The sequence below is a fragment of the Quercus robur genome, chromosome 9 (assembly GCF_932294415.1).
Source record: "Quercus robur chromosome 9, dhQueRobu3.1, whole genome shotgun sequence".
Taxonomy (NCBI): Eukaryota; Viridiplantae; Streptophyta; class Magnoliopsida; order Fagales; family Fagaceae; genus Quercus; species Quercus robur.
In genome coordinates this window covers 44,589,623-44,616,921 of record NC_065542.1, presented here as the reverse complement: position 1 = coordinate 44,616,921, position 27,299 = coordinate 44,589,623, and the positions used below count along the sequence as shown (strand labels likewise).

General features: G+C 37.1%; 2 protein-coding genes across 4 annotated transcripts; both read left to right on the top strand.

Annotated features, from left to right (window-relative positions):
- Positions 1-907: 907 nt before the first annotated feature.
- On the top strand, positions 908-11,271 carry LOC126698601 (ABC transporter C family member 5). Of its 3 annotated transcripts, none has more exons than XR_007646513.1 (12): positions 908-1,463; positions 1,729-4,005; positions 4,133-4,453; positions 4,572-4,658; positions 5,797-6,489; positions 6,647-6,811; positions 7,363-7,657; positions 8,248-8,462; positions 8,628-8,933; positions 9,131-9,305; positions 9,428-9,491; positions 9,595-9,674. XR_007646513.1 is itself a non-coding variant. In XM_050395945.1 (12 exons), exons 2-12 carry the CDS (start codon positions 1,876-1,878, stop codon positions 10,813-10,815), a joined length of 4,629 nt encoding a protein of 1,542 aa, XP_050251902.1. In that variant the 5' UTR covers positions 911-1,463; positions 1,729-1,875; the 3' UTR covers positions 10,816-11,271. The 3 variants fall into 3 exon arrangements, 1 of the variants encoding a protein (XP_050251902.1); XR_007646514.1 differs by having other exon boundaries at positions 9,126-9,305; XM_050395945.1 differs by lacking the exon at positions 9,131-9,305 and adding an exon at positions 10,703-11,271 and having other exon boundaries at positions 911-1,463; positions 9,595-9,834.
- A 10,978-nt stretch (positions 11,272-22,249) lies between these two features.
- Positions 22,250-25,238, top strand: LOC126698600 (serine/threonine-protein phosphatase 7 long form homolog). The gene is made up of 6 exons (XM_050395944.1): positions 22,250-22,360; positions 22,484-23,246; positions 23,343-23,433; positions 23,605-24,003; positions 24,272-25,026; positions 25,128-25,238. The coding sequence occupies exons 2-5, from the start codon at positions 22,975-22,977 to the stop codon at positions 24,335-24,337; spliced, it is 828 nt and encodes a 275-aa protein (XP_050251901.1). The 5' UTR covers positions 22,250-22,360; positions 22,484-22,974; the 3' UTR covers positions 24,338-25,026; positions 25,128-25,238.
- The last annotated feature ends 2,061 nt before the right edge of the window (positions 25,239-27,299 follow it).

The window sequence follows — 27,299 nt, the reverse complement described above, 5'->3', positions numbered from 1 at the left end:
CTTAAATCAGTTTTCACCTAAAATCCTCAAATGCATCAAGTTGCTGCCCCTATCTATCGTATGATAGTTATAAAAAAAATTTGGTGTGGAAAAGAGTAGGGTCTTAAAATTATTCTATTTGGATCACCATCGGTCCTCCATACGCTGTAAAGTTAGGTGATTTGGTCATCATTTTTACTTTTTCGGTAGCAGCCAAAAACGAGTTTGATAAGTGGGTTAGCTGATACATTCTCAACTAAACAACAAATTCAAATGACATAGGCAGTCCATGACTTTTTACGGCTTGGGTCCCTATTAGTTTGTTTGAACAGATGACAGTAACACTATATACTGCCAGTTTTCTCTTTTCTGTATCAAAAAAATGGGCAGTACTGGGTTTTATTTTTTCCACACATTCTTGTTTAACCTATGGTTGGTGCAATTTTACAAGTGAGTGCTCAAATCATGAATCATCAGCTACTATAATATTCAACCCCAAAAAGCTTATTATTATGGCATCTCACTCATACTTTCATTTCAACTCCACCGCCACCCCCCATTACTTTGTTTACACACTGTAAAGTGTAAAAAAACAAAATCCCATCTCTCTCTCTCTCTCTCTCTCTCTCTCTCAAAACATGAATAATGGAAAGTTCATTCATAATCAGATATTTCTTTATAAAAAAAACATTCTGAGATCCCTATCATCATGGTCTCATCAATAGGCACACCATGTAAATAATATTCTATCTTTTTTTTTTTTTTTTTCTTTTTTTTGACTGAATAATATTCTATCTTTAAAATACTAATATTCATATTCTTCTAAAAAAAAATTAAAAAAAAAACGTACACATTCCTTTGTCTCTCTCTTATACAGTTGTCTATATATAATAGTAAATGAAGCAATTGATCAAAACAAAGACCAAAATCTGGGGAAATATATTAAAAGCCACAAAAGGACACCACCTCCCATTCAGTGTTTGTTTTTACCTTCCCTTCTCAAAATCTAACCCCTTTTGTTTGTTTTTTTTTATTTTTTTTTGGGTTTTTGCTTTGTCATCAGCATTCAACACTCCTTTCTCTTTCTCTTTCTCTTCCTCTTCCTCTCTCACACGGCAGTCCCAGTGCGCGTTGACAGCAAACAACAATTACAAAGGTAGCAGCAGATAGATAGAGATATATAGTTTATACAAAAACCAAAAAAAGAAACAGAGAAAAACCCTTTTAATATTTTAGAGAAAGAAGAGGTGAAAGAGGACACGCACACACTCTCTCTCTCTCTCAATTTCTCGACGTTTATATAGCTTACTTCATTCATCGTTATCGTTTTTTTGGGATTGCTTAACTCTCTCTTGAAAAGAGTCAGAGGAGCTTGCTGTGTAAAACTTGTTCTCTCTCTCTCTCTGTTTGACAACAACAACATTCACAGACTTGCCTCGGCAATCTGCACCGGCTCACCAAACGAATATACAAGACGCAACAAGGTTAGTCCTTTTTTTGTTATTTCCTCTAATGGGTTTCGTTTAGATTTTGATTTCTCCTTCTTGTCTTTGTCCATTTCTATTCACCTCCAGATATCATATAATACACACAAAACACACACACACACACACACACACACGTTCACAGAGAGACACAGAGAGAGAGAGAGAGAAGCAAAGTTGAAGCATTTCTCATTTTCTCTTACTTTGTTTTCCGTGCTGGTAAAAAATAAAAATCTGTTTGTTTTGATGTGCAATGTGTCCGCAGATTCTGTCTCCAAATACGCGTTTGCTGCTGTCTCTCACAGCCCAGATGGTGAAATGCCCTTCTTCACAATAGGATTTGATCTCTCTCGCTTAGCTCAACCACAAAAGCAACACCGACTCACTGTTCTCAATCGCCTCCTTCACCTATATGCCATTTTCAATAATGGGTATCTCTCTTTTGCTTGATAAAATCCCAGCTCTATCTTATTCATCACCAGAAGCACAATCACCGAATGCCCTTTTGAGTGATTTTCAAGGTGTTCCACTATTGGAACTTTCTTCAATATGTATCAATTTGACGCTCTTTCTTGTGTTCCTCTTCATTGTCTCCGCTAGGCAGATATTTGTGTGTGTCGGTAGGATTCAATTTGTTAAGGATGATTCGGCTGCTGCAAATGCCAGCCCAATTAGGCGCAGTGTAGACGGAGAAATCCGCGATGTTAGTATTGGTACTGGGTTTAAAGCTACAGTGCTTTGTTGTTTCTACGTGTTGTTGGTTCAAGTTTTCGTTTTGGGGTTTGATGGGGTTGCTTTAGTAAGAGAGAGTGTTAATGGGAAGGTTGTGAATTGGTTTGGTCTGTTGTTGCCAGCTGCACAAAGCTTAGCTTGGTTTGTGTTGAGCTTTTCAGCTCTGCATTGTAAATTCAAGGCGTCTGAGAAATTCCCATTGTTGTTGAGGGTGTGGTGGTTTCTTTCCTTTTTGATTTGTCTGTGCACTCTATATATTGATGGAAGACAATTCTCAGTAGAAGGTTCAAAGCACCTGTGTTCTCATGTTGTGGCAAATTTTGCTGTGACTCCAGTTCTTGCTTTCCTTTGTGTTGTTGCAATTAGGGGTGTTACTGGTATTCAAGTTTCTAGGAACTCTGATCTTCAAGAACCTTTGCTTCTTGAAGAAGAACAGGGGTGTCTTAAGGTTACCCCTTATACTGATGCCGGAATTTTTTCCTTGGCCACACTTTCTTGGTTGAACCCACTTCTTTCAATTGGTGCAAAGAGACCGCTTGAGCTTAAGGACATTCCCCTTCTTGCACCAAAAGATAGATCCAAGACCAATTATAAGATTTTGAAGTCAAATTGGGAGAAATTGAAGGCTGAAAACTCTTCCAAGCAGCCTTCTTTGGCTTGGGCAATTCTCAAGTCATTTTGGAAAGAGGCGGCTTGTAATGCTGTTTTTGCCGGTCTAAATACTCTCGTTTCATATGTGGGGCCGTACTTGATTAGCTACTTTGTTGATTACTTAGGGGGGAAAAATACCTTCCCCCATGAGGGGTATATTCTTGCCGGAATATTCTTTTCAGCAAAGCTTGTGGAGACGTTAACAACCCGGCAGTGGTACCTTGGGGTAGACATTTTGGGTATGCATGTGAGATCAGCTTTAACAGCGATGGTGTATCGAAAGGGGCTCAGGCTCTCAAGCTTGGCAAAACAAAGTCACACCAGTGGAGAAATTGTAAACTACATGGCAGTTGATGTCCAGAGAGTGGGGGACTACTCTTGGTATCTCCATGATATATGGATGCTTCCTTTGCAGATCATTCTTGCCCTTGCAATTTTGTATAAGAATGTTGGAATTGCTTCTGTCGCAACATTGATTGCCACCATCATCTCCATTGTTGTTACTGTTCCTGTGGCAAAGATACAGGAGGATTATCAAGAAAAGTTAATGACTGCTAAGGATGAAAGAATGAGGAAAACCTCTGAGTGTCTAAGGAACATGAGGATTCTGAAGTTGCAAGCTTGGGAGGACAGGTATCGGGTTATGTTGGAGGAAATGCGGGATGTAGAGTTCAAGTGGCTACGGAAAGCCCTATATTCTCAAGCTTTTATTACATTTATTTTCTGGAGCTCCCCCATATTTGTTTCAGCTGTCACTTTTGGTACTTGCATATTGTTGGGTGGTCAGCTTACTGCAGGTAGTGTTCTTTCTGCTCTGGCCACTTTCAGGATCCTCCAAGAACCACTCAGGAATTTTCCTGATTTGGTGTCTATGATGGCTCAGACAAAAGTTTCTCTTGATCGAATTTCCAGTTTCCTGCTGGAGGAAGAGTTGCAGGAAGACGCCACCATCGTCATGCCGCGAGGCAGTACTAATGTGTCCATAGAAATTAAAGATGGTGTGTTCTGCTGGGACCCTTCATCTCCTACCTCAACATTATCAGGAATACAAATGAAAGTTGAGAGAGGAATGCGAGTTGCTGTTTGTGGTATGGTTGGTTCTGGGAAATCAAGCTTTCTCTCTTGCATCCTTGGGGAGATACCAAAAATCTCTGGTGAAGTACGTTTGTTTATCAAATTTCTAATTCTGTTTTCTGTCTCAGTTTTTCTTGGCTGCTGTTTTGTAAATCCTGTTATTAATAGCAGTTGAATATTCATATTACTTGTTACTTTGATGTTCTTTTCAGGTAAGAGTATGTGGTACTGCTGCCTATGTATCCCAGTCAGCATGGATACAGTCTGGAAATATAGAAGAAAACATTCTTTTTGGAAGCCCAATGGATAAAGCAAAGTACAAGCGTGTTTTACATGCTTGTTCACTGAAAAAGGATTTGGAACTTTTTTCACATGGAGATCAGACCATTATTGGTGATAGAGGTATAAATTTAAGTGGTGGCCAGAAGCAACGAGTGCAGCTTGCTAGAGCACTGTATCAAGATGCTGACATTTATTTACTTGATGATCCTTTTAGTGCGGTTGATGCACATACTGGTTCTGAATTATTTAAGGTTAGACATAAATTTTGTCATTGTCATTAGTATTGCAGTTCATATGAATGAACAATGCCTAGAATAAAAATAATAATAATAATTGAACTGTGGCTAAATATATGATATGGAACTGCAGGAATACATATTGACAGCTCTAGCAACTAAAACTGTGATTTTTGTGACCCATCAAGTTGAATTTCTACCTGCAGCAGATCTTATACTGGTATGAAATTGTCTTCACACTTCATTTTTATATGTTCCTTATGCATATAGAGTTCTGTGCTGGCATCTGTTTTGTGTCCAAGCATGCGAGGTGGCATCTTGTGAAATTAATCTTGGAAGCTCCTCATGAGTGTCTACCCAGACTGGTAGTACATCAATTTGTTAGTTTTGAGGCTGCATGTCCATGTAGCTTCTGTTGCTAATTGCAAAATCCTCAGTTTATTTAATCTCTTCCCCCTTGTTTTAGTTTTCTTGTTTCTATTTTGCAAAACCCTATGTTTTGAGGTTTATGAGATTTATTTAATTTTTAACCTATAGTTTATTAAAAAAAAAAAAAAAAAAAAACCTAAGAAATTCATTAAAGTAATTAGCTCAAGTTTTCTTTAGCTGATGTTATTGGTTGTCTGATCAAATATATTATTGTTCAAAGAAAGGTCAAGTGAAGGAGACTTGGCAGAGAATAATAATACACTTTGAACTAAAGTATAGAAGAAAATAATGACAGGACCATATTGCAAAGCTGGCACAAAGTTGCCAGAAGATGACTGACTAGATATATGTGATAAACTTGCATCTATATATTGTTTTTAACATTATTTTTTTTAATAAAAATGGGACTGTTTCTGCTTATGTATTGATCCAATGTGAAGTTGGAGTTGAATGATTATGTGAATGAGCATATAATTCTATTAGTGCGATTTTTTTTTTTTTTTTTTTTTTTTTTTTTTATAATGATTTTACTAAAACGGAAGTTAGTTTATCATGTTAAAAAAAATGGCTATTCCAACAATTATTCAATAGAAATTCAGGTGTTCTCAGCTTATTTTGATTCTTTGACTAAAAGCTCTAGCCCTCAAATAACTTTTGATATTTTAGTATTTTGGTAAAAATATTAGAGCATGGTCAAAATCCAAGAGTTAAATAATTATTGGCATTTTATCTTTTGAGTCACTAAGCCTTTGTGGTTGCTTGACTTTATTACTGAAAGTTTTTTTTTTAATTTTTTATATTTTTCTATTGTGGGTTTATAAATTAACACGAATGAGGTTTTGTATGCTTTAGCTTAAATATCCACCAGAGACTGTGATATGATGGTACGGTCCTGAAAAAAGCTAACAAACAATTCTCTATATTTGTAGGTTCTTAAAGCAGGCCGCATTATACAAGCAGGAAAATATGATGAACTTTTACAAGCTGGAACTGATTTTAATACTTTGGTCTCAGCTCACCATGAAGCAATCGAAGCGATGGATATTCCTTGTCACTCAGAAGATTCAGATGAAAGCCCATCTCTGTCTGGGTCCCTTGTACTTGGTAAAACATGTGTTACAGCTGAAAATGGTATTGACAGTTTGTCGAAGGAAGTGCAAGAAGTTGTGTCGCCCTTGGACCAGATAGCAATAAAAGAGAAAAAGAAAGCAAAACGCTTAAGGAAAAAGCAGCTTGTTCAGGAAGAGGAGCGGGTAAGGGGAAGGGTCAACATGAGTGTGTACTTCTCATATATGGCTGCAGCATATAAGGGCTTATTGATTCCACTCATAATTGTTGCACAAGCACTGTTTCAGTTCCTTCAAATTGCTAGTAATTGGTGGATGGCTTGGGCTAATCCCCAAACAGAAGGAGATCAACCTAAAGTTAGTCCTATGGTCCTATTAGTTGTTTATATGGCCTTTGCTTTTGGAAGCTCTTGGTTTGTATTTGTTAGAGCTGTTCTGGTAGCTACGTTTGGTCTGGCGGCTGCACAGAAATTGTTTCTGAATATGCTTAGAAGTGTGTTTCGAGCACCAATGTCTTTCTTTGACTCTACTCCAGCTGGACGGATCTTGAATCGTGTAAGTTGCTTGATTTCACTGGAAAAACATATGCAACTTGAAATTTATTTTCTCTTATGTATCTGTCTATCTCTCTATGTAATATTTATTTCTATTTTTCTTTGATCTTCCCTTTGTTCACATTATCTGATGTCACAGATTATTCATGACATTGCAGGTGTCAGTTGATCAAAGTGTCGTGGATCTTGATATTCCTTTTAGACTTGGTGGGTTTGCTTCAACGACAATTCAGCTTATTGGCATTGTTGGTGTTATGACAACGGTTACCTGGCAAATTTTGCTTCTTGTTGTTCCTATGGCCATTGCCTGCTTGTGGATGCAGGTGAATTTTTCTCTTTTTGCTCCCATTTTTGTAATATCAGGCTCATTTTTCTTTTTGTTTCAAATGAAAGGGAAAGAAATTGCTAAATTTTTAGCTTCCTTCTCAGGCACTTTTCCATTCTCGTTATTTCCAATAACCGGTGTGTATATAGTTCAGCTTTCAAATTTTTAAACACATAATTTATGTCCAAAGATGGTCTGCATCAATGTGCATTGAACATCTTATGCTATTAAGAAATCTCAATTCTCAAATATTATGCATCTTTTAATCAATTCACCTTACACCTTATTTCTTCTTTTTTCTCCTTTTCCTTTTTCTGCTTGTATACACAATACTTACTGTGTTAATGGTCCATTCCGTCAATCTTGTGAAAGTTAATATTCCACTTAATTATTAGGGAAGCACTTCTTTGATTTAATTTGAAGCAAATATGAACCCTCTCACTAATTACTTCGGACTTGGAAGTGGTGATTTGAAAATTCTGAATCTTATTTAATGCCATTTACCAAAAGGACTATGTAACTTATATTCGTATATCTCTGGCATGGCAGAAATACTACATGGCTTCATCAAGGGAATTGGTTCGCATTGTCAGTATCCAGAAATCTCCAATTATCAATCTTTTTGGTGAATCTATTGCTGGAGCAGCAACAATAAGAGGCTTTGGACAAGAAAAAAGGTTCATGAAGAGGAACCTCTTCCTTCTTGATAGTTTTGCTCGCCCATTCTTCTGCAGTCTCTCAGCTATTGAATGGCTTTGCCTACGGATGGAGTTACTCTCAACTTTTGTATTTGCTTTCTGCATGGTTTTACTTGTGAGCTTTCCACATGGGAGTATTGATCCAAGTAAGTATATTGCCTCTCCCATCCTCAAATTTCTCTGCCTATTCTTATGAGAAAAATTCTGTATGAGTGTGGAGTGACATGTCCAGTGAAATAATAAGGTGAAAATGTTTTGATGTGCCATTTCCTGCATTTAAAGCATACACTCCAGACAGAAAAAACCTGCTTGGTAGTTGGTGTAATGGGACTATTAATTTCTGCGATGTGCTATTTTTTACCATTCGGACTTTACACTGCCAACCTATTGAGAGCCCTCAATTGTCAAAAACTAACTTTGCACATGATATTTCCTTTTCCTTTTCCTTTTCTAATTTATTCAGTTTGTGTTGACTTGTGTTTTCGGCATGCCACTTCAACACTTTTTAAGTCACAAAATGTTCTTTGTGCACATGTATGGTATCTTAAGATTACTGATTTGTGTTTGTCATATTTAACTTTGGTCTTGGGGAGGCAAGTGATGAAAAATTACTTGATTTTGAAAATAATAATGGAAGAGTAAAATGTGAGTTGGAAGTTCCAAAGTAGGCACCTGATCAAATGCCTTAATTTTTGATAATATACTTTTGCTAAGCACGGTTGCTTCTTCTCTGTAGGCATGGCAGGCCTTGCTGTGACATATGGCCTTAATTTGAATGCACGCCTATCGCGATGGATACTTAGCTTTTGCAAGCTTGAAAACAAAATTATTTCCATAGAAAGGATTTATCAGTACAGCCAAATTCCAGGAGAAGCCCCAGCGATTATTGAGGACTCTCGACCTCCATCCTCATGGCCTGAGAATGGAACAATTGAAATGAATGACTTAAAGGTATGCAGTTCAGTTTGACCTTGACATGCTTGTGCTTTTTTAAAATTGACGATAAAGGTTTCTTGGCATTTGAACTTTGTTGCTGACATTTTTCCCTTTTCTATTCTTTCCTCTCTCTCTTTCTCTCTCTCCCTCTCTCCCCCCCACCCCCTTTTCCCTATGTAGGTTCGTTATAAGGAGAATCTGCCTGTGGTTCTTCGTGACGTAACCTGTAAATTTCCAGGTGGAAAGAAGATTGGAATTGTTGGGCGTACTGGAAGTGGTAAATCTACTTTGATCCAGGCTTTGTTTCGATTAATTGAACCAGAAGGTGGGAGGATCATTATAGACAACATTGATATTTCAAAAATTGGCCTTCATGATCTTCGTAGCCGTCTGAGTATCATACCTCAGGATCCTACCTTATTTGAAGGTACCATTAGGAACAATCTTGATCCCCTTGAAGAGCATTCAGATCATGAAATTTGGCAGGTTAGTATCAACTTTAATTCACATTCCTTTTTTTCTTCTTCTTCTTTTTTTTTTTTTTTCACCCTCTGAATTTCAGAAAGGTTCTAAGAAGTTTGGTAATCAAGAAAATTCAATTGTGTTTTTTTTTTTTTTTTTTTTTTTTGGTTGTTGTTGTTGTTGTTGAAGTTTTTATTGTTTCATTCATCTGTGAAGCACAGCTTAATCAAGAATCATATGTAAACAAAAGAAAATATTTCAATATAAAGGTCGTATCCAGTGCACAAAGCTCCCATTTTTGCAGGGTCTGGGAGAGGTGATTGATAAGCAGCCTTACCCCCAATTTTATTTTGGGAGAGGCTGATTCCTGGACTCAAACCCGTGAATGCACATCGCGTAAGACCAAGTTTATATAAGAAAACCAAAAATTATAATAGATTATAAAATAGTTTAAAATAAATAGTGATTATGTGTGATAATATGCCCCTGACTAATTGGTTTATTTTGATTTGGCACAGGCACTTGATAAGTCTCAACTTGGAGAGATAATCCGGGCTAAGGAGCAAAAGCTTGATGCACCGGGTATGTGGCAAGATATCACCTACTATAATTATGTTGTAAATTTCTCTCTTTCACTAAGCCTTTGGAGTTATGTGTGATTGATCAGCTGTACTTTGTTTTGCAGTGCTTGAAAATGGAGATAACTGGAGCGTGGGTCAGCGGCAACTTGTGTCCTTGGGTCGGGCTTTGCTTAAGCAGGCAAGGATACTGGTGCTTGATGAAGCAACAGCATCAGTTGATTCAGCCACTGACAATCTCATCCAGAAGATTCTTCGAACTGAGTTTAAGAATTGTACTGTATGCACAATTGCACATCGTATTCCAACTGTTATCGACAGCGATCTAGTTCTGGTACTCAGTGATGGTATGTAAAGTTTAACTCTGAACTCATTATTTCATTGCGACATATAGGTCTGGCCTCAGTGTGACATTTGTGATTAGTACTAATGAACTCAAGTGGTATTTCATATAGGTTAGGTTATATATCTAAATGTTCAGTTTTCATCATGCTTTTTATACATTCAATTGGTGGATGTATCTGTTAAGGAAGGGTTAAGAATGTTATATGGAAAATGTGGCTGGAAAAGGGAGCATACTTGGAAGTGTTTCAAGATCATTAAAAACTGTATCCATTACATTTGCTTCATTTTATTCTACGATCTTCCAATTTGGTTGTAAGAGGGTTTTCCTAAAGAAATTTTTTTGAACTATCCATACATATGAATGTAAAGCAAATTTTAGGCATATTGCTGTAGATTATGCCCCCACCAAGTCCACCACGCCCAGATTGTGATAGCCTTATTGGTGGTCTGGTTCACTTTATTCAATCATAATCCATGTATGTGAGATTTTATTCAGATAACTGAAAGTAACTTCAATAATATGAGTTTTGATGGTAGATTAATTTCAGAAAGTTGTCCATGTGCTTATGGCCTTTCAATGATTTGACTCTCCTTTTTTGCACTGGATGCAGCTATTATTGCTCCTATTACTGTAGATTCATGATCTATTGTTTATTTCCCAAATTGACACAGGAAACTAAAAGTAAATCTGAACTCCTTGAAACTCTTTGGAATTGGGTCTGACAGGGCATGATTCTGAATTATCTTAATATTAATTTCCACTACCTGATTTTTTTGTGGCTTCTGTTTTCTGTTTCTGGTTGGGATTTAAGGTTGGGGGGAATGCACACATGTTCTTTGCTCATGAAACTTGTTTTGATAATTTTGCAGGCCGAGTTGCAGAGTTTGATACTCCAATGCGACTATTAGAGGATAAATCATCAATGTTTTTCAAATTGGTAACTGAGTATTCATCACGGTCAAGTGGCATACCAGATTTTTAAAATGGATGCCATGCATACCTGAGAACCAAGTCAAAGCAGCAAGGACAGAGGACTACCCAAAACTGAACCAGCTGAGTCTGCTCCACTTATTGCTGCTCCATCCAGCACATTGATACACAAACATGTGGAACGAAGGTGCGTGTTGTGTGTTATCAAACCACCAGGACCCCAAAGGAAAAAAATAAGTTATTAGTTCAAAGTGATTTTGAGTTAATTCATCCCCTTAAGCATAACTGGGGAATTCATGCATGGTTGGCATGCTTTGTAACACAAAAAATAAGTGGGGTTGGTAGAGGTAATAATAATTACACGGAAGAGAAAATGGGCAAGAAATTAGTGTTCAATAATGTAGTGTTTAGACTGAAGCAGGAGGTTGTTATTTAGTTACGGAATTTGTAGAGCTGAACTAGTCAATGTCAATCCCACAATTTCTAGTGAAAATGCAATTTAGATCAAGATGTTAGACTCAGAATTCAATTCATTTTTTCTATCATGTTCATTGTCTCTTGTTTTCATTTCCAAGTCCAGTAAATGTAGAAGCCTTTTTTTTTTTTTTTTTTTTTTTTTCGCAGAAAAGAAAAAAAGAAAATGTAATAACTTGGTTACACTGAATCCCCCTTAATCCAACTACGAATTGCCTTCATAGTACGAGAGGGATGATATTCATTGTGTTTACGTTAAATAGAGTGATCCCTTTATTGTTCTTGTGGTGGAGCATACTCTAACTCTTCCCCATTACTTCTTGTATTCTCTTTATATTTTCTCAAATGTATGGAAAAATAGAGAATATTTTTAAATATGCATCTGCAATAGGTTGACTATTTTTCTTGGATGTTCCTTCTAACTTCCAATCCCATCCCACAAGGAACAGCTTTGAACAATGTTTACGTGCTATCTTTGAATCTCATTGCTGAACTGATTCCCAAAAGCGTTTGCAGCTTCCTTTTAATAAAGGATTGTACCTCCGGATGCCCCTCTTTTTTCAAATTTTTTTTTTTTTTTTTGTTTAATCTTATTTATATTTTCCTGGTTTCTTTCTTATCTTTTTCTTTTCTCATAATATGGAAAGTATGTAAAAATTTTAAATTTGCATTTGGAATATGTATATTTTCCAACTCACACGCGCACACACACCCAAAAGGCCCAGTTTATGGGTACATATGTGTGAGCTATGAAGCGAATATTTTCCAGCTTGATGTTTTTTGGGGACAATTACTATAAATGCATAGAAGAACTTGAGGTTCTAGTTGTAAAAATCAGCGAGTTGTAGATTTGAGCAGTGACAAGCATGCCCAGGTACCCCACAGCCTATGTCATAACACAATTATAAGTGGTGCGAGAACAATGACCACACTAGCAAATCTTTTTTTACATTCACATTGAGAGAGAGGGAGAGGTTCTAGTTGTATCTACCACTACCATCTTATAAGGGCCTGGTACTAGAATTTCAATTTTCAACGTCTACTTTTCTTTGGATATGAAATTGGAAAAAAAAAAAAAATAGTGGCTGATAAGGAAGCTTGTTTGGATGGAGATGCATGCATATCTGATTAATAACTTGGTTGTTTTACCTTTCATTCAAACCGTACTTGGTTTAAAATTCAAAATATGGGGAATGGGAGACGAATGTTTTGGGTTGGGATGGACAAGACTATGCCATTTGTAGAGCGGAGCCTACTCTTCTTACTAACAAGAAATATGGATAGCAACGATTGGCACACACATATCCAACCTACCCTCCAAATATTTCATGACCGAAAAGTCATTGTCTTCTTCAAACTCATGACGTTTAAGAGAGAGAGAGAGACAGGAAAAAATAAACACGTTTCTTTCTCTAATCCAAATTTTAATTGATATACATTCACTTTCATGTTGGCTTAATATGTGAAAGTTGTCGGTAATTTTCTGAACACAAACCACCGTCGCTACTGGTATCAGCACAATCGGCAGTCGACAACTCATGTATATATAATATAACAACAATTAAACTTGGTTTGTGTTTAGTTTCATTCCAAAAAATACTGCCAAAAAATATTTTTAAGTGTTTAGTTGTGTTTCTAAAAAAGCTATGGAAAACATTTTTTCTACTATTTTCCAGCATTTTCTCATCTCCTATATATATATATATATATAAAAGGAGAATTTTAGATTTAAAAAAAAAAAGAAAAAAAGAAAAAAAAGCATGATTGGCTGCCAGCTGAGGTGGTTTGCGAATAGAGACGGGACATTAGTGGAGGAAGGAGGTTTGGTTGATGAATTTTTGAATTTTTGATGAGACGAAAAATGTTTTACGATAAATGAAAGTGTGAATCATTTTCTACTAGAAATGGCTTTGTTTTACAATCAACTAGAAATTATACAATTTCAATTGCCCCCAAACACTCGTAAACGCTAAAAATATTTTTCAGAAATTAATTTCAGTCAAATCAAACATAATTTTAATTCCAAAATTTTATGATTGGATATAATTTCTTAAAGAATAGTCTCTTTTTTTTTTTTTTTTTTGGCTAAGATCTTAAAAGAATAGTCAAGAATTGTTGATGCTCATTTCGGGAAGCCTAGTAGAAGGAAGAAGCCCAGCAACATGGGTAGAAAAGAGTTAGTAAGTGGATAGAAAAAACTATTAAGCCCAAGTGGCAGGAATAAGTAATGGATCATAGGCCCATAAAATAAACAAATGGGTCTTGAGGAAGCAAACGGGCCTAAATGAGCCCAGAGAGAGAGAGAAGTAGCAAACCCATGAGCAGTATGTGAGGTAGAAAAGTGAGAATGGGTCACAACAAGCCCGAAGTAATGCAAGCAAAGAAAGTAAGGGGTTGATGGCTATTTTTGGGAAAAAATTAGGCGCGTGACATGCGTTCAAAGTTATTTAGTAAGTTGGACTCTTTTTGAAAGTCGAGTTTGACAAACTTGACTTTGGACTAGAAAACAAACACTATAGTGACATTTTTTTTAGTGGCGTTTGTCAAAAACGCCGCTAGAGGTTCCCTATAGTGGCATTTTATATAAACGCTGCTATAGGCACTAAAAAAATGCCACTATAGTGTTCGTTTTCCAGCTCAAAGTCGAGTTTGCCAAACTCGACTTTCAAAAAGAGTCCAACTTACTAAATAACTTTGAACGCATGCCACGCGCCTAATTTTTTCTCAGAAATAGACTATTTGGCAATTTTTGCCCACGCTACTTCAAACGTCTCACTTGATGTTTCTATGACACACACTCACTTCACAAGTCTCTCACACCTGCTACATTACTTTTTTTTTTTTCACTTCAACCATCACTACATCTATTTATACTAGCTTTTAGCTTCTTTCTTTTATTGACAATAAAATAATGACTTTCTCAAATCTTCCAGACAATTTGAAAAAGTGTGGCTGAACTTAAACTGAGCTCTAGAGAATTCGAGAGAGAGAGAGAAATTGAGATATACTTTAGATATTTCTAGAGAAAGAGAAAGAGGCCATGCTTCTTGTTTAACACACACACCTATATATATATATATATATAAAGTTGTTATTTGGTGTAAATTTTTATCATTTTTATGTAATATTATTTAAAAATTAAAAATAAATTATTGGCGTAAATGCTCTTTTCGTCCCTACATTTTGGGGTCATTTCTATTTTGGTCCCTACATTTTCATTTTACCACTTTTAGTCCCTAAACCAATTAACACGTGTCATATCAGTCCTTGCCGTCAGCTAACTAACAGAAAAAACTGACGTAGCTGATGGCACTATTAAAATAATAATAAGAAAAATTATTTTGGCATAAAAAAATACCACATCAACATTTAAATTAATTTTAATTAAATAAAAAAATTAAAAACAAAAAATTACATGAAGTGAGATCTAAGAACATGAGAACATAAGAACTTGTTCTTCAATGTTCTTCTTAAATCAAGAAATAAACCCAGCAATGACATCAAATCCAGAATCAAAGAACAAACTCAGAATAAAAGAACATGAACATCAAAGAACATGAACATCAAACCTACAGGAGAAAAAAAAAAAAACATGAACATCACCAAATCAAAGAGCATGAACAAAAGCAAACATAGGAAAATGAAGATTGACACAAACCCGAGAAGAACATAGCAAAAACGAGAAGTCAACTTAGAGAAAATCAAAAACCCAAAGTACAGAAACCACAATCCAAACCTATAGAAAATCAAATAGCAAAAATGAGTCCACAAACCCCAGATCTATGAAACTGAACTACAGAAAATCAAAGAGCAAAAATGGGTCAACAAATCCTAGATCTAGGGGATCACGAAGGGATTGGACTATGGCAACCAGTTACAGATTTGAGAAGGGATTGGACCAGAGATGGAGTTGTTGGACAGATATAGGGTTTGAAGGCTTCGGCAATACTTCAGACTCTTCGGAACCTCGCCGGAAAGTTGCATCGTTGGAAGCTGAAGGCTGATGAGCTGGTTCTTCTCGTTCCAGCACATAACTCCTTGGAGCTTGTAGATTGAAGCGACAGACGAGTTCGTGAAGGTCCATGAACTCAATTTGTTGGCCGGGTCAGAGAGAGAGTTCTTCACGCCTTGCAAGCACATCACATCGTCTTCAATGGAATTGCTTAGAGAAAAGTAGAAGATTGAAGCTAATGAGAGAATCAGAAAAATCTTCATAGTGTTTTAGAGTCAGCGTTTTGATTTTGATTTTTATGTTTTGTTTTTGTTGTTTTTAGTTTGGGTTTTTGAGAGTGAGGTGGGTTTGTTGGGTTCAGAGATGGGTTTTCCTGAGTTTGAGATTTTTTTGTTTGGTTGTGTTGTATTTTTTGGATTGATTTGGTACTTTGGTGCTTTGGGATTTGATGATTTTGCTAGGTTTGAGAAAATGGTAATTTTGAGATTTTTTAATTTTTGGATTTTAATTTATGGGTTTGTGTTCTTAGATCTAAATTTGTTCTTTCTTAATCTTGTGTTTGTTTTCTAAGGAAAAAAAAAAGTCAAATAAAGGAAAATTTTCTTATTGTTCTTAAATCTGGATTTGTGTTCTTATTGTTCTTGTTCAAGGCACTCTTAAATCTCAATTCATGTTATTTTTTGTTTTTAATTCTGTTTTTAATTTTTTTTAATTTAGTTAAAATTAATTTTTAACTTAAATGCTGATGTGGCATTTTTTAATGCCAAAATAATTTTTTTCATTATTATTTTAATAGTGCCGTCAGCTACGTCAGCTTTTTCTGTTAGTTGGCTGATGGCAAGAACTGATATGACATGCGCTAATTGATTTAGGAACTAAAAGTGATAAAATAAAAATGTAAGGACCAAAATAAAAATGACCCCAAAATATAGAGATGAAAAGAACATTTACGCCTAAATTATTTAACAATTCTATCAAACGGAGTTAAGACTTTACAAGGGTGACTGAAGAGATGAATGAAAGTCTAAACAAGAACTTCACCAGGGAAGAGGTTGCCACTGTCCTCAAACAGATGCATCCCACAAAAGCACCTGGCCTGGACGGTATGTCTGCCATCTTTTATCAAAAATACTGGAATATAGTGGGTTGTAGCATTACTAATATGGTTTTGAATGTTCTTAATGGTAATATGTCTATGGCTAGCCTTAATAGAACCAATATTGCTCTCATCCCAAAGATTAATAATCCCAAAAAGATGGCTGATTTTCGGCCCATAAGCTTGTGCAATGTTGTTTACAAGCTCATATCAAAAACCATTGCAAATAGATTTAAGGCCCTACTTCCTCATATTATTTTTGAAAATCAAAATGCTTTCACCTCTGACAGGCTTATTACTGACAATGTGCTTGTGGCGTTTGAGTTAATGCACTTTCTAAACCACAAAAATGCAGGCAAGGAAGGCTACATGGCCGCCAAACTTGATATGAGTAAGGCGTTTGACAGAGTTGAGTGGTGCTTTATTAAGGCAGTTATGGAGAAATTAGGCTTCAGTTCCAAGTGGGTGGATCTTGTTATGAGGTGTATCACCTCGGTATCTTTTTCTGTTTTAATAAATGGTGCTACTTGTGGGAACATTACTCCTTCCCGTGGGCTTAGGCAAGGGGATCCTCTCTCCCCAACTCTCTTCCTTATTTGTACTAAAGGGCTTTCTGCTCTTATCACGAGGCAGCCCGAAACCATAGTTGGACAGGCATTTCTATATGTAGGGGCTGCCCAAGAGTCACTCGTTATTTGCGGATGATAGCATTCTCTTCTGCAAAGCTAGTGCTGAGGAATGTCGAGTATTGAAGCAAATCCTCCAGAACTATGAGGAAGCCTCGGGTCAGAAAATTAATATCGAGAAATCCTCCATTTTCTTTAGCCCCAATACATCTCAAGAAGTCAAGGATGAGAATTTTGCTACTCTTGGCCCTATGCAGGATTCTAGACACACGAGATACTTAGGCCTCCCATCCTTCATTGGTAGATCGAAGAAACAAATCTTCTCTATTCTCAAAGAGAGGATTGGACAAAAGTTAGCCAGGTGGAAGGATAAACTTCTCTCTATGGGGGGTAAAGAAATCCTTATAAAAGCAGTTGCTCAAGCAATTCCCACATACACTATGGGGTGCTTCCTTCTTCCCCAAAGCCTATGTGAAGAAATTGAGAGTATGATGAGAAGTTTCTGACGGGGCCAAAGGCAACAAGAAGCAAAGATGTGTTGGGTGAGCTGGAAAACAATGTGTAAACAGAAAGTAAGCGGTGGAATGGGGTTCAAGAATCTACAAGCTTTTAACAAAGCAATGCTTGCTAAGTAGTTATGGCGAATTCTGCAAAACCCAAGCTCTCTTGTGGCTAGGATTCTTAAATCAAGATATTTCCCTTCTGGAGATATTTTAAATGCTAAGCTTGGTAACTCCCCATCATACTCCTAGAGAAGCATACATAGCAGCCTTGACATTATTAGAGAGAGAACTCGTTGGAGAGTGGGCAACGGGAAACTAATTCACATATGGGATGACAAATGGCTGCCAACCCCGTCCACCTACAAGGTCATTTCCCCCCCCCCCCTCCCCCCCAAATGTTATTCCCCAATTCCCAATGGTCTCATCTCTCATAAACCCAATGACAAAATGGTAGAATGTGGATTTGGTTAGGGCAACCTTTCTCCCATTCGAAGCAAAAACAATCTTGAAGATTCCTCTAAGCTGCACCCTTCCAGAAGACAAAATAATCTAGATTGGAAATAAGCATGGAGAATTCTCAGTAAAAAATGCCTATCATGTAGCTCACGGTCTAATGGGGGCAAATGATCATGGTAAGGGCAAATGATCATGGTGAAAGTTCTAATGGGGATCCTTGTAAGCCCTTGTGGAAGCGGCTTTGGCATCTCCACTTGCCAACAAAAATGGTGTTTGCTTGGAGAGCTTGTGTCAATGGTCTCCCTACGATGGAAGCCATTTTTAGAAGAGGGATTTCTCAAAATATGGCCTGCCCTGTTTGTGGAAATGATGCTGAATTTGTTGATCATGCTCTTTTTACATGTGATTTCTCATCCTTGGTTTGGGACTTTTGGCTTGAAAATCCTCTTCACACCCAAGGATTTAAAAATTCCTTCCTAGACTCGACTCTATCTATCCTCTCTCACTTAACTCTTCAAGATTTGGAGCTCTTCTTTGCCACGGCTTGGGCCATATGGTCTAACAGAAATAGTATAGTGCATAAGGAGGGTGGTCTTTCTCCTCTCCAAGTTTGGCATAGAGCAAGAAATGCTGTGGAAGAATTTACATGCTCTACTAGTTGGGATTTTGGCTTAGTAAGGCCTACCTCTTCTAGATGGAGCCCACCCCCTCCTGGAGTTTTTAAAGTAAATGTTGATGGTGCTTTTTCAGAACAAGAAGGTTCTTCTTGTGTGGGTGTTGTTATTAGAGACTTCAATGGTCAAGTAGTGGCTGCTCTGTGCTTGCTGCTTCAGTCTTATTTTTCTGTAGAGCTTTCAGAAGTTTTTGCTTTGGAGCAAGGTGTCCTTTTTGCTCAAGAGCTTCAGCTGCCTCGGATTATTGTTGAATCTGATGCTCTGGTAGTTATTCAAACAGTTAATGATAAAGCTACGGGGAGCATATTGGCCACCTTATTCAAGAACACCCTTTCTAAATAACTGTAATATGCTAAGAATTTCGTTAGTTGCCCGGTTACGAAAGAATATATAATACTAGCATCTCGAGTTTCTAAAACTCGAGATCCAATTAAAAATCGAGCTTTTAAGACTCGTTTTTGTGGTTTTTCATATGATGACGTGGCCAAAGTTTTCCACTTGGATAGCGAGTTTATAAAACTCGCTTTCCAAAATCGAGTTTTATAAACTCGGTTTCTGTTTAACGTTTTTTTCTTCTAAAACCGAGTTTCAGTTACCACTTAAAACAATCTATATTCTCAGACCCTTTCAACATCTCTCAATCTCAGACACTCCGCTCTCTCAAACTCATCCCCTTACTGTGAAAATTTCAAAATCAACTCACTCTCAGACACTTCGCTCTCTCAAACTCACCGTGCCGAAGGTGTTGCTCCCATTGACACTTAGCCACTCAAACTCAGTGCTGCTCCCATTGACAGTCAGCCACTCAAACTCAGTACTGCTCCCATTGACCCACCATCCGCCGAAGGTACTCTCTCTTTCTCCAACTCCAATCTTAGGTTTTGGAATTTCATGATGTTACCTATTTCGTTTTTCAATTTCGGATCTTTCTGGGTTTTGGTGGTTCATGTCATTTCAGTGAATGCATGTATATTATTCTGTTTGGTTGTTTGGAAAATTAATTTTTTTTAACTAATTGAGCATTCGAATTGTTGGATAGTGTAAAAATTGTTAATATCTGGATTACATTGATATTTAATCTAGTTTGTTTGGGTTTCATTTGATTTGTTTGTGGGTTTTGTTTGATTTGTTTGTGTATCTTGTTTCATGGTATTTTCACTGATTTGTTTTGGGTTTGTTTTAATTTTCTGTATGTATTTTCGTTTGTGGGTTTGTAATTCAAATTATGGGTTTGATGAAATGCTTCTATGAACAGTGTATGAGTTGTGAAGTAATAATTGAGAGAATATTCATTTGAAAAAAATGAAAACTTACACCAGAACATCTGTATTTGAGTGTGGACATGGTTTTGGGGTTGTGCCACATTTGGTTCAGCCATGGGAATAAGGAATGAGTCATTGTTTGGTTTCCATAGATTGATAGATTGGGTTTGAAAAAAAAAAAAAAAAAAATTTTGGGTTGCGTTGAGTTTGAGGTTAATAGTTTTTTGAAACCATCTGATCCAATCATCCATCCAAATATATATATATAATTATTTTATTACAATTATCTCACTATAGTTTATTTAATAAATAAACTAGGTAGTGAATGGTGTGAAGATTAAAGATTGAAGAATACTAAAGCTTTTGGGGGTGGACTATGAATCTTCCACTAACCTTTTGATTTTGTGGGGATGACTTTGTTCTTGTGTCTCGCTTTAGCTTTTACGCTTTGAGTTTCTTATAGTTTGGCATAGATTAACAATTATGTCTTTCTTATCATAATTCACACAAAGAGATTTTCAACTCACTATAGCTATGCTGGTTAAGCACTTATAACCCCACTCTTTTTTATGGGGGCTAAGAACCAAGAACAAAAAGACTTGCAACAAACTAAATCTGGTTAACCACTTAACCCTACTTGGTGCTAATAAAATAGTAATTCTGGAATCATATGATGATAGTTCTGCTATGAAGTCTCAAATGTTGACAAATGGTCTCCAATGAGATGGCTCAAGCTCAGTAAACAAAAAATGAAAGATTGATTTTTTCCCCATGTTTGGTAGAATGGAGTAGTTGAAATTAAGAAAAAAAAAAAAGTGGTCAAATTATTATTTTCCATCTGGGTTCATACTTTTAATCTTCCCAACATGGGAAGCAAATATGAAAAAAAAAAAAAAGGGTTTTACATGGGTGATTAGATAAATATTGTCCTAATTTATAATTTATTACTAAAAATAATTCAATATAAGAACACAAACCTCTCTCAAATAGTAATTTTCTTTTAATAGTACTAACAATGATTAGGAATAAAACATACCGTGATAACTTCTAGAAATAGAAGCTATAGTAGTTTGCTTAATTGGGGTAGGTTGCAAGCTTACATTTTTTGAAGAAAATTCTATTTTACAGTAGCAGGTCATTTATGTATGAATTGAATCCTTAAAAGGTGGACTTGCTTTTTATTTTAAATTAATGGGCACATTGACTGAAACCACATTTGTTTGACTGGATGAATCATTTGATATGTGAAATATAAAATATCCAATGAATTAATGAGATTACTCAAAAGAAAATCTAATAGTATTTGTTAGCAACTAATTAGTATTAAAACGTAGTGATATAGGTTTTATCAAATAGCAATTATCAGTACGATATCACTGCAATATTAATGATGCCATTCCTTAGCCCTTATTAACCAGTAGCCTCCTACTACTAAAATATAATCCATATTCCCACTCCAGGTTTACTTTGACCAAACCAATTAAATCTCAACTTGGTCAAGCTTGTGTTTAATTAAATAAAATGAAAAATTGAAGAATCAATTGCCTTGTTCTACATTGGTACTCTAGTAAGACCATTCACTATCACACTCACATTGTGTAGGTCCCACATACAGTACATAAATCTTTATTACTTATATATATATATATATATATTTATTTAAAGCATTGCAGTTAGCCAATGGCATGCATCCTTGTGTAACTATAAATAGACAAGGTAGTGCATATTGTAGTCATCTGTTATAATTACTTATCAATAAAATAGTATAGTCATCTTTTATAATCAACAAGAAAGCATAACTAAGAGGCATTTTCCAAGATTTTGTCTCTTGAAGAGTTGAAACAACCCCAGCCTGCTCTAAGAGACTTAGCCTTGCCCATCTTTCCAAGTCGTAAACTCATTCTTTCTATCAATTTGGTACTGCATTTTGGTGCTATCCTCTGCCATCCTATGAAACTAGAAAAATTAAAGGATCCTTTAACAGTTTTTACTAGTCTGAAGCAGTTTGATTTGTCAAATGTGCTCAATTCTTCCGCCATTACTAGAAAACATCTCTACTGTAGCTAATCCCACTCAACATTATGGCTGAAGATTCTATGGACAGGTGTTTCTAGTAGTGATCTTTATAGTGAAGAAGTTAAACCTTCTATTACATTCTACTTAATTTGACAATCTTTCCATGTGTTTTTAGAACAACAAAATGAACTACTATATGAAGAAGCACATTGTGTTTATTAATGCTTCTCAAGCATTTTTACATAATTACTCATCATTGTTTTTGAGTTTTCTGTAAACAAAGTTGTCTTATTAACTCATCATTGTTTTAGCATCCTTTTTTAAATAATGCCAATAAGCTACTCTTCAGTATAGATTTTCCTTGCATGTAGAATAGCACTCCTTTGCCCCTACACTATTAATATCTCACAGTAGCACTCTTTGTAGTATGGAGCCTCGGATCGATGAGGAGCTAGAGATCTTACACCTCGGTCCGCTTCAGAGGTCATTGTTGATGCGACAACCATATCATCGATCAGAGGCCATTTGGAATGGCGAGGTGAAATTTCTAGTTCTAACAACCGCTTTAATTTTTACGTTGTCTTTGACTTTTAGTTAGCAAGTTCTTTCAAAGTTGTATTTCTAGTTCTAACAACCGCTATAATTTTTATCAATTTTGTAGGACTCGGGCCCACTTACGTGTCGTGGTCACACTAAGGAGATGGCAAACGTTCAGATGCAAGATGATCGAGTGATTGACATTATCAAATTGCTAAGGATGGAAGGATTGTTTAGAGCCCCTTCTAGAGAGATAGATCATTGCCTAATATCGGCCCTAGTTGAGCGATGGCGGCCGGAGACTCATACGTTTCATCTTCCACATGGTGAGATGTCAATCACCCTACAAGATGTGGTGGTAATTTTCGGACTTCCTATAGACGGTGAGGTTTTGGTTGGGCCGACTGTTGTGGTGGATGGGGATTGGAGTCAACTGTGTAGGGACTTGCTTGGTTTTACTCCGCCGAATGACAATAAAACTTTGGTGGGGCAAAGAATTCTCATCAGCTGACTTGTTGAGGCCATTGCAGCACCACTGCCTCATGACGCAATGGAGATGTAGATACACCAGTATGCCCGGTGCTATATTTTGCGCTAGTAGGGGATAAACTTTTCATGGACAAGTCAGGAGATCGGGTGCATCTAATGTTCTTGGACTTCATGCGCAACCTTTGTGATACGCCACAGTATAGTTGGGGTAGTGGTTGCCTGGCCTGGTTGTACAGAGAGTTGTGTCGGGCAAGCGAGAAAGGGGCATCACAGATTGGTGGGGCGTGCACCTTGGTCCAATATTGGGCAAGGGCAAGGTTGCCATTCTTGTGCCTGAGGATAGAGCCCCCACCTGGATGTGATTATGGCCCATGGCCATATGCTCCACTTGCATTTAAGTAAGTCTTTTCCTAATATTTAGTGTGTTATGCAATGTACTCTTCTTAGTAACTAAATTGTATAATCGTTCTTATGTTATTCGCTCGTAATTGTAGATGGGTGCGGGTGCCAAGCTCGAAGAGTAGGCCATCCAACACGGCCTTGATCCATTATCGTGAGCAATTAGTTACAATGCAACCAGACCAAGTAATAATATTCAAAATTTTTGTTTGGTTATGATAATTTTCCTTAAGAATATGATTGCTTCATCCTTTAACATATCTTTTGTTATAATTTTTGTTTTTCCCTTTATCTATGTATTCTCCCTTGTTTCACATTTTAAGATGTTATGATAATTGTTTTTTGTTTCTATTGTAGATTGTGTGGCAGCCATACGAGGCAGACTTCGGCCACCTTCCTGAGTTCTGCGTTGCAGGGAGGGATACGTGGACAGCAAGGGTGCCACTTGTGTGTTTTTGCATAGTAGAGAGACACCACCCGGACCGTGTCCTTCGACAGTTTGGCTGGGCGCAAGAGCGGCCTGACGATGTTGTCTACGATGATAGATTGCATAAAATAGACTTACATGGGAAGGTGGAAAAGAATTGGAGGGAGGAGCATGGACCGTATATCATTTCATGGGAAATGAGACGACAACAAGTTTGTCATGCACCTCCTCAGATTGGTGAGATGCCCCGTAATCATGCTTATTACCTATGGTACCGTCCGGTCACTCGAAAGTATGTCGACCGCAAAAGCGCTAAATTAGATATAATGGTAATGTGTTCTAATTACATTTTATTGCCTACTTCATTTTACTTGAGTACATGTATGAACGTAGAATCAATTTCTATGAATTTTTCAGCAAATCTGGTTTGATTTGACTGACATCTAATTTAAGAGTTTCTGATACATATAGTATTCTAATAGAACTGTTAGTTTTGAGTTGAGTATTTGAGTAGATTAATAAGTATTATATTATCCATTCATTAATTGATACATAAATGTCTCAAATCTGATTGTACTGGTTCTTTCTCCGTTTCAGATTCAAAGCCATTTAGTGCTGTTGGAGATGCTTCCTAAAGGCAGCCAAGCTCACAACCATGTCTGACGTGTCCTAAATATTGTGGCTGGCCTTGGTGGTGGTCCTGCAGCAAATGGGCAGGCAAACAATAGGCATGAGATTGAACTAGCAGCTACTGCAACCCCAAGCACAAGCGCAGCACCCGTAAGTACACCGACCCGTAGTCAGCGTGCTACTGCAAGCCCAAGCAGAAGCGCAGCTAGGGGTCGTGGTCGGCCTGCTACAGCAAGCCCAAGCACAAGTGTAGTCAGGGGCCGTGGTCGGCGTGCAACAACCCCTTGGGTTATAACTAGTCCTGAGATGCCTCCACCCATCCCACACGCATCTCCTCAGCCTGAGGTCCCTCCACCCATCCCAGATGCATCTCCTTAACCCGAGGTCCCTTCACCCAGCCCACCTTTGCAGCCCAATTTTGATGTCAGTATTGATCAAAATTTGACCCCTCCTATACTCCCCAAGACACCCTCATACCCACCCACCAGCTCTACTGCACCCACTCCTGGCCTCTACATAGAGCATCATTACCCACCTACTGCATCCTTATCTGACCCTCTAGGACCTCCGGTTGGGATTGACACTCTACAGCCACATATTGATGTACCGGACGAGCATCCCCCCATCAGCCCTCACCCCCACGAGGTAGACCGCAACGCACTAGAAGAGCACCCACTTGTGGGACAGGTGGACACAAAATAAGACACCGAGGCAGCTCTATGGTATGATAACATTAATTAGAACGTAATAATATATTTTCTAGTTCACTTTATTCTTATCATTATACCGAATATTGATTGCATGTATCTAATGGAATTAGCAGCACGATGATGAGCCCAAGGATAATGCCCCGCAGCCTCCTCCCTCGCGCAAACATTACACGAGGGCTAAAAAACACAAAATTGGTGAACCTTGAGTAAGTGCTAAAGTCATGGAATTGGACCATAATATCGACTTCTCAATATGCATTACTGCATTCTTTTAATTGATGGATGGAGCTGCCCTTTGTAAGATTAGAGATTAATCAATCTTTATGCTTCAGTAATGGCTCTTTTATAAATTCATCCTTTAGTAGTGGCTCTTTTATAAATTCATCCTTTTTGCAACACGATGATGAGCCTAAGGATGGTGCACCGCAGCCTCCTCCCCCGCCCAAACATTACACGAGGGTTAAAAATCGCAAAATTCGTGAACCTTGAAAAAGAGGTTTGTTAACTATCTTGTTTAGTGGTGTCACTCTATGTCAATGCTTTGTAGTCACTCTATGTCAGTCTATGCTAAACTGGAAATCACCAATGCTTTAAGTACTTACTGTGGTGCTAAACTCCATTTGTTTTTGCACCCTAACTTAAATAAAAGAGGTGAGAACCTATAAAAAAAATCTGGAAAATGTTCCATCAGAAAGTTGAGGTACATTTGGATAGTTTCACATTCAAGAAACGCCTATTAAACTATAAGGCAAAGTACAGGTAAGCTGCTTGTCTACCACATTCTGTTATAGATTAATCTTGTGTTGTTTGATCAGGACAGTAAGAAGAATGGTGAGTGTCCGGAAAAAAGTAATGACGTTGCATCCCTTAGATGTACATTTGAGTTATTTGATGCCAACTTCTTCAACGATAAAAAGGTGACTTTTTATAACTTGTTATACTGCTGTTTTGGTGTTGCTTTATATTTGTAAATTACAAAACAATCCATGTTGTTAGGAAAAAGTGGAAAATAGAGTGATTGTCATGCCATATGTTTCTATAGGAGCTCAATATGCAGATACGTTTACTAAACCCTTATGCAAGATTTGATTGGATTTACTATATGGCCAGCTGGGATTATATGATATGTATGTCCTAGTTTGAGTGATTGTGTTATGAGTAGTATTTACATGTTAAGAGTAAGGAAGCACGAACAATTTAAAAAGCTTAGCGTGTCCATGTTTGATATAGACATGCCTTAGAGACGGTTGCTTATGTGTTGATGTGGTGTCCAAAGATTCTTTTTGGACACAATCAAGACATGTTTCAGACATAATTGCAACACAGAGATGAAATCAATTTTTTAAAAAAGAAAAAGAAAAAGGAAAAGAGAGTGGGATTTTTGACGTGGCCAGCACTGGTCTCAGCCCATTGGCAGTGGTCTTAGACCTTCACTGCTGCTCTCATCGCATCAGCATTCTTGCCATTAGTTGCCTTCATATGTTCTGCCTTCTTCTTCTTCTTTCATTTTCTTTTTGGTTGCTTTGGATGGTTTGAGAGTCAGTGGCTTCCGGAAGAGGCTTTGAATTATTTTCTTTTTGAAGACCGGGCTTATCAAATTTTCTCTCTGTCAAACAAGCTGTGAACAAAAAAAATACATGTGGCTGATGCTAACTAATCTGTTGAGGATTTTTAGCCAATCCCAAAATTTGGGAATAAGGCTTTTTGTAGTAAAACAAGCTGAATGCACCTTAACTTTTGCTCTTAGAGCTTAGAGTATGTGGCTATTAACCACAACGTCGAAGTTTCAAGCCCTTCCTAAAAAAAAAGGTTTTGCTCTTACAACACTCATTAACAAAAGCCTAACATTAAACTTGTTTAAAAATGTAAAATACACAAAATATTAATTAATTAATTGCTATGTTACTGTTGTGTCTTGTGCTATTTTTTTCAGAATTGTTATGTCACTATGTCTTGTGCTGTGTTTGTGTCCATGCTTCTTAGGTTAAGAGGTAAATGTGTAATAATGTACTAAAGTTGTTAGTATAAATGCGAAGCATGTGTTAGGGTAAATTGATTAACCCAAACACACTTTGCAATGCTTAACATGTCACAGATACAGAACATAGCTCATAGATGGGAATATGAAATATGTAACAAATGAGGGACACAGTTCAGTTTTGTTGATAAGGAGATATGTTTTGAATGTTATTTTCTAACATTATTTAGCTCTTCTACTTTTCTATTACAGTCTCCAACGTCATTGAAGAGTGAAGAGTATCATCAGTTGTTTCCGCTTCCACCAG

Coding starts and splice junctions, on each gene's coding strand:
- LOC126698600 (XM_050395944.1), top strand. CDS start 22,975: ATGGACAAGTCAGGAGATCGGGTGCATCTAATGTTCTTGGACTTCATG. Junction 23,247..23,342: donor TATGCTCCACTTGCATTTAA/GTAAGTCTTTTC, acceptor TCGTAATTGTAG/ATGGGTGCGGGTGCCAAGCT. Junction 24,004..24,271: donor GCGCTAAATTAGATATAATG/GTAATGTGTTCT, acceptor TCTCCGTTTCAG/ATTCAAAGCCATTTAGTGCT.
- LOC126698601 (XM_050395945.1), top strand. CDS start 1,876: ATGCCATTTTCAATAATGGGTATCTCTCTTTTGCTTGATAAAATCCCA. Junction 6,812..7,362: donor TTGCCTGCTTGTGGATGCAG/GTGAATTTTTCT, acceptor CTGGCATGGCAG/AAATACTACATGGCTTCATC. Junction 7,658..8,247: donor ACATGGGAGTATTGATCCAA/GTAAGTATATTG, acceptor TCTTCTCTGTAG/GCATGGCAGGCCTTGCTGTG.